The sequence below is a fragment of the Aptenodytes forsteri genome, unplaced genomic scaffold, assembly GCF_000699145.1.
Source record: "Aptenodytes forsteri isolate BGI_AS27 unplaced genomic scaffold, ASM69914v1 Scaffold273, whole genome shotgun sequence".
Taxonomy (NCBI): Eukaryota; Metazoa; Chordata; class Aves; order Sphenisciformes; family Spheniscidae; genus Aptenodytes; species Aptenodytes forsteri.
Window position 1 is genome coordinate 208016 of NW_008795041.1, and position 13504 is coordinate 221519.

General features: G+C 40.2%; 1 protein-coding gene across 1 annotated transcript in view; it reads left to right on the forward strand.

The window, feature by feature from the left end:
• BMX (BMX non-receptor tyrosine kinase) overlaps window positions 1–11848 on the forward strand; it is a 30524-nt gene extending 18676 nt beyond the window's left edge. The window contains exons 9-18 of the mRNA XM_009276925.1: window positions 791–845; window positions 2452–2531; window positions 3159–3286; window positions 3707–3781; window positions 4521–4692; window positions 5611–5827; window positions 7524–7588; window positions 8519–8637; window positions 10608–10765; window positions 11774–11848. Coding sequence (XP_009275200.1) covers window positions 791–845; window positions 2452–2531; window positions 3159–3286; window positions 3707–3781; window positions 4521–4692; window positions 5611–5827; window positions 7524–7588; window positions 8519–8637; window positions 10608–10765; window positions 11774–11848 — 1144 coding nt within the window. The remainder of the gene's footprint in view (window positions 1–790; window positions 846–2451; window positions 2532–3158; window positions 3287–3706; window positions 3782–4520; window positions 4693–5610; window positions 5828–7523; window positions 7589–8518; window positions 8638–10607; window positions 10766–11773) is intronic.
• The last annotated feature ends 1656 nt before the right edge of the window (window positions 11849–13504 follow it).

Consider the following 13504-nt stretch of genomic DNA (forward strand, 5'->3'; position numbering starts at 1 on the left):
GGTCGCCCCGAGAGGTGGTGGATGCCCCATCCCTGGAAACGTTCAAGGTCAGGTTGGAGGGGGCTCTGAGCAACCTGATCGAGTTGAAGATGTCCTTGCCCATGGCAGGGGGGTTGGACTAGATGACCTTTAGAGGTCCCTTCCAATGCAAACAATTCTATGATTCTATGATTCTATGACTTCTAAAGGCACGAATGTATTTGTTTTCAGACAAAAAAAGGCATTTAGACAAATCAGTCTAGTATGCTAATAAAGGGATGCTTCATAAAAGTGAATTGCTATTAAAAAGGCTTCATTGGAGCTCCCTGAACTGATCTGACATAGCATGTTTGGCTTGTTTCCTCCATTTGGGATCTCTCAGTTTATATAATTACTATGACAACCAGAAGGTTCAAGGTTAGAGGAGAATTATGCACCTCTCAGCTTTTAGGGAGACAGCTGTGTCATGATCTGCAGAAGACAGCAAATTACTTCTGGTAGAGCTCCTGGCAGGGCATTAGAGCAGCAGGATCCTCCTCTAAAGATTTACTGTAAAAAGTCAGAGTCTCAGAGTGGGCCCAGATATTTCAGGAGGAGACCCACTGGATGAACGAGAGGAAGCAGATGGGAACTAGTGGTTTCCGTTTTATCTCATGGCCTAAATTCACACATGCAGGACAAGTCCCAAGTCTACTCTCTGGCTTTTAAAAGCAGTTTTGAAAATATTTATGGTCTGGCATTTTTCATGTGCCTGCTGTGCCTTATTCAGAAATCAGCCTGTGAATAATAAGCCCAATATTTCTCTTTGCAGTTGGTATGCCGGTAATATCTCCCGTGCCCAGTCTGAGCAGCTGCTCCATCAGAAGGTCCTACATATCCTTTATCGCTTGTATATGAACAACCATGGAAATGTTCCTGTGTCTGTTGTCTTTGCTATACTGTGTAGCTAGAGGATGCTGATGCTCTTCAAATTGCTGTAGTATTACAGATTGCTAGAAATTCTTGTGCTAACTTGGTATCGATAAACAGATCTCCAAAAATGCCTCAATGCATTAATGGCTCTTCTATATAAATGAACAAATGATGCACCTCTAAAATACGCTTGGAACAAAGCCACACTGAGTGGCATTTCCCCTCAAAGCTCTGCCTTTTGGTTATACCTCTAGGCCTGTGTTGTTTGCTCCAGTGTGGCTCTTTCTGCAGGTCAGTCTAGAGGAGTCCTCTGTGATGGTTTTACGATATACAAATGTGGAGTAAAAGAAGTTGACCCAGACAAGCAGACAACCCTGAGCAAATTCAGTGCTATGCCCACTGAGCATTGGCTGGATGCAGCTGACTAGGAGCAAGGATGGATAACACCATAGGTCTAGTCAGGCGTACAAGTCTTTACAACAGACGACAGAAGGACTTGTCCATGTACCTTCCTGGAGGAGACCCAGCCTCAGCCATGCTTTGCATTTGAGTATGCTGTGTAAACAAGTTTTCCTTTTGTGGCTTGCTGCTTTCTCACAGCCAGTCTTATTGGTACTCAGCCACTAACAACTGTGATATAACCCAACCCTTTGGGAGCCTTGGCTCAGTGTCCTTTCCCTTAGACCTGCACCACAGGTTCAGGAATGAAATTCAAGTGTGGCAAATCACTGGAGACAGACAGTTATGTCCCAGTCCCAAAAGGTGCTGGATACTCCTGACTCCAGTTAACTTTAAGGGGACATGAAGTTTCCTTTGAACTTCACAGCAATGAACCTTGGCCTGTATGTGAGGTTCTAGATGTCTTCTTTCCTCCCTGCAATAGCCATTTCTAGCACATTAGAGGTGTAGCTGTTAAATGAACTCTGAAAACCAGAATTTCTAGCACAGTATGGTAAACCATTAACAGAAGTAAAAGTGGACAGTGAAAGTTAGGACTGAAATACCACATAAAGACTAAAAATAGTCCAAATATAATAGAGTGCAGTGAAAATCTTTCTACTTATTCAGTAACTCAGAAATGCTTTGGCAATAGAAAATACATCAGTCTAATGCATTATGTAAAGGAACTGACTGTGGTGGATAGAGCTCTTATTCAGATGGGATGTATGTGGCAGTGCTTGGGTCTTATAACGTGTACCGCCTCTGGAGGGGACATGAGGAAGGAGACGGGGTCAACAACTCTCCATCTCCCCAGTTATAAATCTGCACCAAAACAAAATTGCAGGCTACTTGCTTCATGTCTGGGCTGGGCTACAACTCACCTAATTTTAAACATTTACAGTGGGATACCACAACTGTTTACCTAGACCCTCTTTTTAGTGGAGAGAAATAAATATTTCTAAGGCATAATTCATCTTGCCCTAATGTAGTCCTTACAGGAGGTCAGATGAGTCATGTCTCCTTCTCTCCTTTGTGGACATTACAGTGTAAAAGCCTAAAGTTCACTGAAATTAATCCCAACCTCATTGTTCCTTGTAACTTTTTTTTTTTTTTAATTAGGGGAAAGAAGGTGCTTTTATGGTTCGGAAATCTAGGCAAGCAGGAATGTATACTGTGTCTGTATTCAGCAAGGTTCCTGAGTGAGTATCCAAAGAACGCGTACCATTGCTATGAGCGTGCTATGGCCATGCTGCTTGGTGTGACTGGTCAACAACAAAATCTTTACATTGTGTTAAAGGTGAACCTCGGGCACATTCAAGTCATATTAGTTATTTGAATTCATACATGACAGTGGCTACCTGAACGGGGGAATGGAGGTCCAGCAGGCACATAATCTAGGGGAATAGCGGGATCTCAAGTGTGAGAGAGAAGGAAGGGAAGGGGAATGGGAAGGGCAAGGGGAAGGGGAAGGGGAAGGGAAGGTGTTCAAAATTAGACGTAGAACCATTGCAAGGGCAGTATATGAAAGTCTTTTGCTCTAGATGTAACTGTTGGGAGACAAGTACTAACCATCAGAATACATTAGAGTATGCAGCAGAAGTCTCCAATGTGCTAGGAGCCTGTACTACACAGCCAGCAGGTGTTAAGAGTGGAAAAGCAGACTGAGGCAAATGTAACAGTCTTCCTGGTGACAGCTACTACATATTTTGTTATTTGGCCAGCTGGAGTGTTGCAGTTCATTCAGCAACTAACTGATCTATTAACGCATGGGCTGGAAGGCACTTTGCAAGGCTTTGACATGTACTGCACTTTGTGATGTTTTTCAGAAATAAAAAAGGAACAGTCAAACATTACCATGTGCACAAAACCCCTGAGAACAAGTATTACCTCGCTGAAAATTACTGTTTTGAATCAATTCCCAAGCTTATACACTACCATCAGCACAACTCGGCTGGTAATTCTATATGCTCTTTCTACTTGATTGGCTGTGGCTTAGGCTTCTAGACTTCTCAGCATTATGGTGAATCTCTTCCAATACTGAACACTCTAAATATTGAAACATCTTTTCAAGGGTTTGGGCGGAATTGATCTAACATATTCATAATCAATACAGTTGCTTTCCTTTGCTGTACGGTGCTTTTTGGTATTGTACTGCCTCTTCTTGCAATACCTCTGCTGGACTAGCCCTTAAGCACAGAAAATTTTCAATCTTGTGAAGTGATGCAGCAGCTGCTGAATACTGAATATTGAACATCTGTCATTACCTGGATGGTTGTAATATGGCAGGGGGAGGGAGGTATTAGTTTCCCTGTATTTTCTTTGATTTCAGAAGACTCATGTATATATTGTGACCTTTAACAGGTTTTTTTTGTAGGTATGGTGACAAGGCTCCGGCATGCAGTGTCTACGCAAGTAAATAAAGTCCCATCCACAGCTTCATTAGGAAATGGTATGAAGATAACTTTCCTTTTTGAAACTGGTGTCAGTCTTGGCCACCAAGAAAAGAACAACCAGAAAATCATGACTCTTACTGCTTTCAGGCTTGCAGGAGGTTACAGAATCTTTCTTTGGTGGCCATTTCCGCTTGTCCATGCAGGAGGCAATGTGAGAATCTGGGAAGGATGGTCTTTCAGTCAATAGCTCCTTCTGTAGTTTCCTCTTGTCCAGTGTAGCATTGAGACTTTATGGTTCTATGAAATAGGGTATCCCTTCCTACAAGTGCATCTAGTCTACATCCAGGGCAACGTGAATGCAAAGGCATTTTATATCAACTTTTATGTTGTGCCCTTTTTAAGGCATTTTATGTCAGGTCTTATATCAACTGTGCAAGACCTTGGATGCTTCCTTCCCCAGCACATCTGGGTCATGTCCATTCTTTCCCTTTGCCACATTACCTGGCACAGTAATACTTGTTCTCCAGTCTCCTACATGAAAGTATATCCTCATTTGATGCATAAATCTTCCTCAAATCTATTTATATGGCTTAAACCTAAGCAGTAGCAAACAACATTTGTAGGAAGTGTAGTCTCCTTCCATAACTCAAACACAAAGCTGAGACACAGGTGTGTTGCTTCAGTGCTGCATGGTTCTGCAACCCTCCAGAGAAAACAACAGCATTGCATGTGGGGGATACCACGCTTGCATTTGTCCTTTTTTTTTTGCTAAAGGAATTTCTTTTGTCCTACTAGGAATCTGGGAGCTGAAACGAGAAGAAATTGTCTTGTTGAGAGAGCTAGGGAGTGGTCAGTTTGGAGTGGTGCATCTGGGAAAGTGGAAGGGACAATATGATGTGGCCATAAAGATGGTTAAAGAGGGAGCAATGTCAGAAGATGAATTTATAGAAGAAGCTCAGACCATGATGTAAGCTATGGCATTGCTTAATTATTTGGAAATAATGATCTCTCCAGTCAGTAATGTATAACACACACGGGAAAGAGAATTTCCTCTTAAAAATAGCATTAAGTAGCATTGAGTACATTAGGCATAAGGTAAATAGGTAGCCATATAGGATATCTGAAGTATTACCAAAATAACTTCACAAAGATTGATACAGTCATCTGCAAAGTTTTCAATTAACATCTCTTCCACAACTTCAGAAGTTCCACATATGTCACTTAAAACTCTGCTTCATTAGCATTTATACAGAAACAGTTAGAAAGCTGTTCCTGCCATCCTGCAGGTAGGAATGAGAGACAGATCAGTAACTGAGAAATGCCAGAAATATGAACGTGAGACTTGAAGTTTTAGTCTCTGACTCCGAAGAGGTAAGGATGTTAGAATTTCCAGTGAAATTCCATGAGATGACAATTGAAGCATACGAATTCAAGAATATTTCATGTATGTCGTATCCTGAAGGAATGCACTACATTCCTGTCAATTAACTATCTGATACGATCAGGATTCTCAATGTGAAATTTTGCAACATGGTTTTAGTAGAAAACCTTAAGGTGGTCCATCCCACCAACTCAGATCTATTTTCTCCCACCAATAAGGTTGTACTTTTGCACTGCTAAATGCTATTTCAGGTTTTGTCTGTAAAGTTGTCATTTCATCAATACTGACTCTTCTTTTGATTGTCATCAATACTGAGTTTCAAAGTAATCAGCAGAAGAACACTCAGTTCTTCTTGAAAAGGAATATTTGAAGTCTGAGATGGGACTGTACCCAATCTCAATAATTTCTTTCAGTATGTTGTATTAATATTTGAAGAACAAAACTTACAGAAATGCACAAGAATCTCCATTTATTCTTTGATTATTTTATTTTTATTTATTTCAGGAAACTTAATTATCCCAAACTTGTTAGACTGTACGGTGTATGCTCAAAATCATATCCCATCTATTTAGTGACGGAATACATGCCTAATGGCTGTTTGCTTAGCTACTTAAGGAGTCATGGGAAGGAACTACAACCCCTTCAGCTTCTGGAAATATGTTATGATGTTTGTGATGCTATGGCATTCCTGGAGAGCTGTCAGTTCATACACAGAGATTTGGTAAGCTATCCCACGGGAGAAGTGGAACAGGGAAGGTAAGGGGATGACCTAACACCAGGCAGTCCTACCCCTCAGGATCACCCACAGCTGCACTGGCTCTGTCGGCACTCACCCCAGGAAGCATTGAGGTCCACTGAACAGGGACACCCAGCTGGCTCAGTACAAGGCAGCTCTGGGGGAGCAACGCTAAAGCCACATGTAAACAGCACTGCCCACAAGCTAATATGCTCTGCTTCAGAGCTGAGCTGACGGGTCTACAGCACTGCATACTGTGCTGCCTGCATTCATGGGCTCTAACCTCAAGGATTTATGCACCACTTGGCAGCACAGACATCCAATTGTAAAATTAGTCCACTGAAGTAAAGGGTTCTGTCCAATGATGCTGTAGTCCTCCAGGAGAAAGCGGTGCAACATTAAAGATTTGGGTCACTTAGATTGTTTTTTGATGGGTTAGGGATTTATCTAATTGGGAACTATTTCTCTTATAAAACAAGTGTGAACACTACTAGGATAAACTGGAATTTACTCTGGTGCATTGCAAGCAGGAACAGAACCTGAAAGTCTGCAGCTGCCTAGCTCTTTCAAATACATTTATCTGCCAGTTTTCAAGCAAGTGTTTCAAGTTGCTTTTGAGGAAGGGATCAGGCCTTTCAAGGACTTGGACCGAAAGTTTATGCGAAACTTAGCTTTCAAGAATGCTGGCTTTGGGGAAATAAGCTGTTATTTTATTGGCCTATTAAAAGTGAACCTAGCCAAATTTCTGGTGCATTGTGCTTCAGAGTCAGTAGCAGTATTTTGCCTTCTAACTCTACAGAAATATATGTTGGAATATTTGTAAAAATTTATGTTGCAGACTTGCTTAATTTTCCAATAGTCTCCTCAGGTAGCATTTTAAATGTCTTGTTGATGCTTTCAAAGAATTGTCTTTATGTGTAAACAAAGTTGTTAAATCCATACCTCATCAATTTTCACACCCTGATTCAGAAATCAGGAATATCAGACAACTTAAGTAGCAGAATTCAAGTTGCAAATATAAAGTCAGTTTCCTGAAAACTGGCTGTGCACCATGGGAAAACAGAAATAAAACATGAGCTTGATTTCAGGTTGAGAACTGTAGATGCAAACTGTATCACAGAAATTAATAAGCACACAGGCAGAGAATACAGCCTTAGATAAATGTTCTCAAGTGATCATTTGCAGAACTAGGCTTATGTTGAACTTTTCATATATCAAGCCGTTTAAATCACCTTTCATTGCTCCACTCTGTTTATAGTGCATTACAAATAATCTAATCAATGTTTTTCACTCTTTGATGCCTTGGTAAATTCTGAGACTACTGAAAAGGACCCTGGAGTAGGATGCCATTTGAAAGACAGGGTTTAGTTTCTGGCTCTTTGGCTGTTTTTCTAGGTGAATGTGGGTTTCTCACCTCTGTTTCCTCATCCCTCAACGTCCTTATTTGTAAAGCTGGGATAATGGTAAAGAATGTTTTTCAATAAATAGTCAAAAAGTGAAATAAGAGAGCTACTTACTGTTCCCTTACAGTTCCAAACTTAATTGCTTCAATCAAAGAATGTCATTATTCATTCAAATGCTAGAGGACAGAAATTATTATTAGCAAATTACCAAGACATGACATTATTTGCTCCTTTTTGTATTTTTTCCACTCATCTCTTTTCTCATTTCTCTACTAAAGGCTGCTAGGAACTGTTTGGTTGACAGCAATCTTACTGTGAAAGTATCTGACTTCGGGATGACTAGGTAAGTAAAAGAATTGGGAGCCTTGTGAAGCTATGATGTTAGTGTATATATAGTTTACTGGCATTGATCAGCTAGCAACTGGCTGTTAGGAAAGTTAAGGCACAGGGTGTGATACAGCTTTTTGTGCCTCCTTTCCGTTAATGACCATAAGCTGTTATGGGGTTAGAATATAGTCCTTCTACTGCCTCAGAAAGTTAAGGCTTAAAGGCCAATCGCAGCTGAGAGATTTCACTAGCCGTGTTTGTTAAAGAAATCTCAGAGTTTGCTTTGTGTACAAGATTTTCACCTAATTTGGGGGCCAAACATCTTAATCAGCAGCCTCAACAGAGAGAAGTTGGAGAGGATGAGCAGCCTAAAGAACGTGTCCTCTGAGATAAAGGCTGAGGGAGCAGGCTGCTTAGTCTGGTGAAGAGGAGGCTAAGAGGGGATCTAAAAGCTGCCTATAGCTACTTATGGTTACAAAGCTGATGGAGCCAAATAAGTCTTATCAGTGCCAGGTGATATAACAGCGGACATCAGCCACATACTGTAGCTTGGGAAGTTCAAGCTGGACAGTAAGAGAAGTTGTTTCCCCAGAAGGGTGGTGAAACATGCCAGTCAGGGAGACTACGAGACTGCAATCTTTGGGGGCTTTTAAGACTTGGCTACACAGAGCCATGGCTGACCTGATCTGATGTCGGGAGTAATCCTATTTGAGCAGGAGGGTGGGCTAGATGGCCTTACAACAGGCATTTCTATGATTCTGCATTATTTCTCTAATAAGTTGATAGCACTGATCTGTTCTATAGATTATAGCTAATGCCTCTATCCTTTGGAAATCTGGGATTCTGCCCAGGGTTTTCTTAGGAACCTTGTGATGTACAAGGAAGAAGCAGTAAATAGTATTTCACTGTAACTCGGTCACAGCCAAGTTTGGTTCTCGCCTTGTAGGTATGTTCTGGATGACCTGTATACAAGTTCACCAGGAACCAAGTTTCCAGTGAAGTGGTCAGCACCAGAAGTTCTTCATTACACCAAATTTAGCAGCAAGTCAGATGTATGGGCCTTTGGTATGTATGGAATTTGACATATAAATAAGTATGCATGTATGTCATTACATTTGGTTTTCCTCAGCTTACTGAGCAGAAATGCTAGACATTTACACACTGAAGGAATGTAATAAGCAGTTACAGTTTATGTTCTTGTTTAATATTTTTATACATCCAAGCCCTATCCTCTTTGGATTTTTTTTTTAGCCCTACTGTTTTTCTTTTAGGCACATAGAAACTCTGCCGGCTCCCCGTTTGCTATATATGTGTTTAACATGGTAAAGTAAACTGTTGGCAGTGGTGATCAAACGATATCTTTGGCGTTTCTAGACCATAAATCAGTGCCGCCCAAGTCAAAAGAGCTTTTCTGTTAGTCGCAGAGGTCAGAGTAGACTCTGTGCATAAGCCAGCTGTGGAAGAGAAATCTGTGTGAGCTGGGACTCTCTATCTCAGCAAAAATAAGATGCGTTTGAAGATCACTTTTTACCCAGGAATTTCAAACATTTGAACTTCTACTTCAGTGGTTTTCAAGCTATGATTTACAAATATCTGGAGTCTGTTCAGTGTTTCTAAAAGTCTGCAAAAAGTGTCAAAGGAAAGGGAGCCTTTTTTGAATGGGCTTAAATTCCACTTACGTGGGTTTGCTCCTCCAGTAGGAAAATTTTGGCAGCTGTCAAGCTGATTAAAGATTGGCAACCCACTCTTCTTGACATTCAACAATGGTGAATAAAGCAGATGAAAGTGTTTCCAAATGCTGGGCTGCTTCTTATCTTTAACTTCAGCTAGTCTCCCAATATTAACAACTCTGGCAGAGAAACAGCTCATTCATGCCCTTTACAATTTGTTTATAATACATACGATTAAATCAGAAGTTGGATTTTCTGGTGATATGTTTTCTTTTTGCTCTTATTGATGAAATCCTGGCTCCGGGCTCTATTGTTGTTAACTCCAATATTGGCATTAACTTCAATAAGGAACGTTATTTTTCCTTAGGAGGTCTTTTCTCATTTTAACACTATCCATTGATGCAGTGAAAGCAAGGGGAGAGTGGGATCCGCCAGTTCTTGTTTAGTTGTTTTTAACTAATGAGCCTTTAAAGGGCTAAAGAACTGAACTGATGTATTCATATCCCAAAAGCAGATGTCAGAGAACAAATAATCTTGGTTTTTTAATGTTCTCATCAGGGAACACTGGGATTCAGGTGCCATTTTATTCTGATCCCACTGTGACACTACAATGCTCCAGTCTTCAAGCTGGAGGGAAGTCAAAGATCTAACAAATTTCTTTTTCAAAAAAAAAACCATTACTGCCAGTATTATATATTATTGTGAAATAAATATTTCACAAATTTTTGTTTGCTTTATGGTTGGCATGATTATGACATATGTTCAGTTACAACAAATATTGTTTCTTGCAAAGCTATCATTATGAATTAATGATTATGATATTATCCAGTGTTTCTATTGCTTCAGTATAATCCCGTTTTACAGGTACGTGTAGCTGACACCATAAAGTATTCAGAAATCTTTCTGATACCAAAGGAGTATATGTCCCACTCACTTAAAAAAATCAGTAAAAATTTTCTTATTATTCTATAAAAACATAGATACTTGTAGCTGTCATTTTGTTTTTCCTTCCCTCTCTCTGTGTACACACACATACATATATAAGGGGATATTTGTATGTATTTTGTAAAAAATTCAGTCCATGGATAGCTATGTCTTGGGTTACCTCCATCATTGTCCATGTTAAATATATTTTTTAACTAACTTTATCATCTAACTTTACCTTCTTCTGCAGTAGAAGTTGTTTTGCATTTAGGTACAGAATCACACTTGTCAGTCATCTCCATACTTTTCTTTGGACAATATTCTCTGTAAAGAGTCTGATCGGTTGTATGTTGCATGTGTGTCTTGCTCCACAAAAAAGGGGTTCTCTTGCATTTCTTGACTTTTATTTCTTGTCTTCCACTGCTGCGAATATTTTTGCAGGTATCTTAATGTGGGAAGTGTTCACTTTGGGAAAGCAGCCCTATGAGCTTTATGATAACATGCAGGTGATTGAGAAAGTTTCTCAAGGATACAGACTTTATAGACCACAACTGGTTTCAGACATCATCTACCAGATAATGTACAACTGCTGGCATGAGGTATGTATATCTGCACATACAAACTGGAGAAAACAAAGTAAAAGGAGTCACTAGGAGTCCCTGTTGATAACTGGCTGAATTAATGTTCAGGGTGGAAAATATCCCTTATAAAAGCCATTGCTTGTATGTAGTACATTCTATATAGCAGTCCAGTTCAAGACATTGTTAGTACAGGAAACGGCATAAAGGAAGATTGGCTCCCTTCTTTTCAGAACCATGTAATTAAGCAAATAACAGTAAAATACCCTTCAAAATCAGCATAATATACAGGATGAGATTCTTCTCACCTAATTTTGATGGTTTAAAATTTGGCTGCTGCGCTAAGGTAATTGTCTAACTTTCTTCCATGATTACAGGACCATTACTGGTACCTCTCCATGGTCATTTGTCCTTTCTGTCTTAGCCACCACAGAATAAAAGAGATCTGCTTTCCTACACAAAGATCTTAAACAGCAAATGTAGATGAGACCTCTACCTTTTTAGATAGCTAAAGTTGCGTGAAATAACCCCACCCTTAGAATGAGAAGGATGTGTTACCCCATCTGTGAGTCTTCTAGGACTTGTAAGTCAAATGCTGATCATGCTTATTTTGTTTTGAGAGGTCTGCGTCTTCTGTGCCAAGAATTATCCTGATTTATTGTTCCTCTTCATCTAAATTTTAGTCAGCTGTCTGCGGACCATGACTTGCTTCTCACCAGCAACAAAGAACTGTTTGGCACGTTATTGGTGATACCATGAAATGACAGTGATGTTTTGGGGAGTTTTTTTAATATAATTGTCAGAAAAATGAGAAAAATAACTTATATTTGAGGACATGTTCATGCAAAGAGAATAATAAACTATCACAACATAAGATAGATATAAAAAGTAAATTTAATTTTCTTTACCTCATAATTAGCAATCTCTACAAATTTCTGCATGCTAAAATCAAGCAAAACTACTGCAAATTACAGTTCCTGAATGATTTCAAAATTAAATAACCATACCCATCATCTTTGCTTCATTTAGCTACCAGAAAAGCGGCCTGCCTTTTTTCAGCTCTTATCATTTTTTGAGGCACTGAGAGAAGACAACAGAGCTTGAAAAAGAAGATTCAGAAACAGATGACTGTGCATACTGGTTCCATATCACCTCTTTTCTGTACGAGAGCTAAATCTGAAATCTGCCTGACATTAACCACCCCTATTATTCTGCATATTAGTGTTCTACTCATTTAATCAGGGAGTTGACCGAGAAGCGTACGGAGAAAGCTTTTGTGACACTCTGTGGGTGACAGAATTTGGAAGGATACTGTGGAAGAATATAATTCATTTTGTTAGCATTGTCTCAAAGGACTTCTCAGACACTGAGATATATATACCAATTGTGTACACTCCTGCAGTGCTTCCAAGCTGTCATTATTTGGCCTTAACTGGAAATGTAAACAAGGAAATATATGCTTGTTAGGTTTTCTGATTATCATAACTCATCCGAATGTGTTTTTTCTTTGTAATCACTTGAAGCTGACACCTGAAGTCAAATTTAGAACTGCTGCAAGTGACAGCAACCTAAATAGTTATAGTCTTGCTTTCAATTGCTTAGATATTACTACTAGTAAAATATTATATCAGTTTGCTTACCAGTACTATTGACTTCAGTTTCGGCCCTCAGGATGTACATTTGATTTGGAATTTATTCTAAGCCACATATCTAAGATATTTGCAACTTAGCAACATATGAGGTGTTTACTAGTGTTAATGCTTCCTGCTACAGGTAAAAACAGAGGAAAAAAAGTTTTATGCAGAATTCCATAGTCATTGCAATAGTAAATGATAAATTTGCTGATCTCTATCCAACCTGAAGAGCAAAAATGTGAAGAGAACTGAAAATGCTATTAATATAATTGCTTAGCCGAATATTTTACTACTGAGGAGCTGAAACTTGGGTCCTGATGTCAACACTTAAATAAGAGCACCCTACTTTCAAATGTGCATAGCACTACACAAATTAGTGCTAACTTCAGTAAGTCTAGAGACACCAAATACATCTGAAGCTACGCAACTATAACAGAGGCATCTAAACTTAGACACTGACATTTGTAAAACGCTGATCTAATATGTATAAAATAAAGGGGTTGTAAAATAAAGTAAGGTCTGAAAAAACTCCTCTTCTCTCTCCTTATATTTGAGCTAGTTCAGTGTGTGATGCCTCTAAGAGTCCAAGTGATGTCTGCTTGCCCTTTCCCTGGTGGGGCTGGCCCAGCCCTAGCAGGGACCCCTCTGCAGCTCCAGTTTGAGCTCACCTGAACTGAGGGACTAAGAAAGGCAGGGTGCAGACATGTGGGGAGAGGGGAGAAAGAAATGAAGGTGTCTGGCCCGCCAGAGGCTCCAGCGCCTGTGCTTGCCGGTGTTGCCTGGTCCCAACACTGGAAGCTGGCTAGCAGAGCACGTCCCTGACTACGTGGGGAGCTGTGCGCATGTTTGAGGGAAAGCAGCATTTGGAGTGATGCAAATGACTGTGGGGATCTCGACAGGCCTGGGGGGCCATGGGAGGCTGCACATGAGGGAGAGGTAGGGCATGGTATGATGTTGCCTGTGCAGCAAGCTGGGCCAAGGAGCGCTGACCGAGAGAAAGGGTCAGGAAGGAGTGCTGACAGAGATATAATATGAGAGGAGGGTGGGCCCCTCGGGTGGGCCCCCCCAGCACAGAGGGTGTGAGGTATTGTTGGGGCTAATGCATGCGGTTGATTTTTTTAGTATA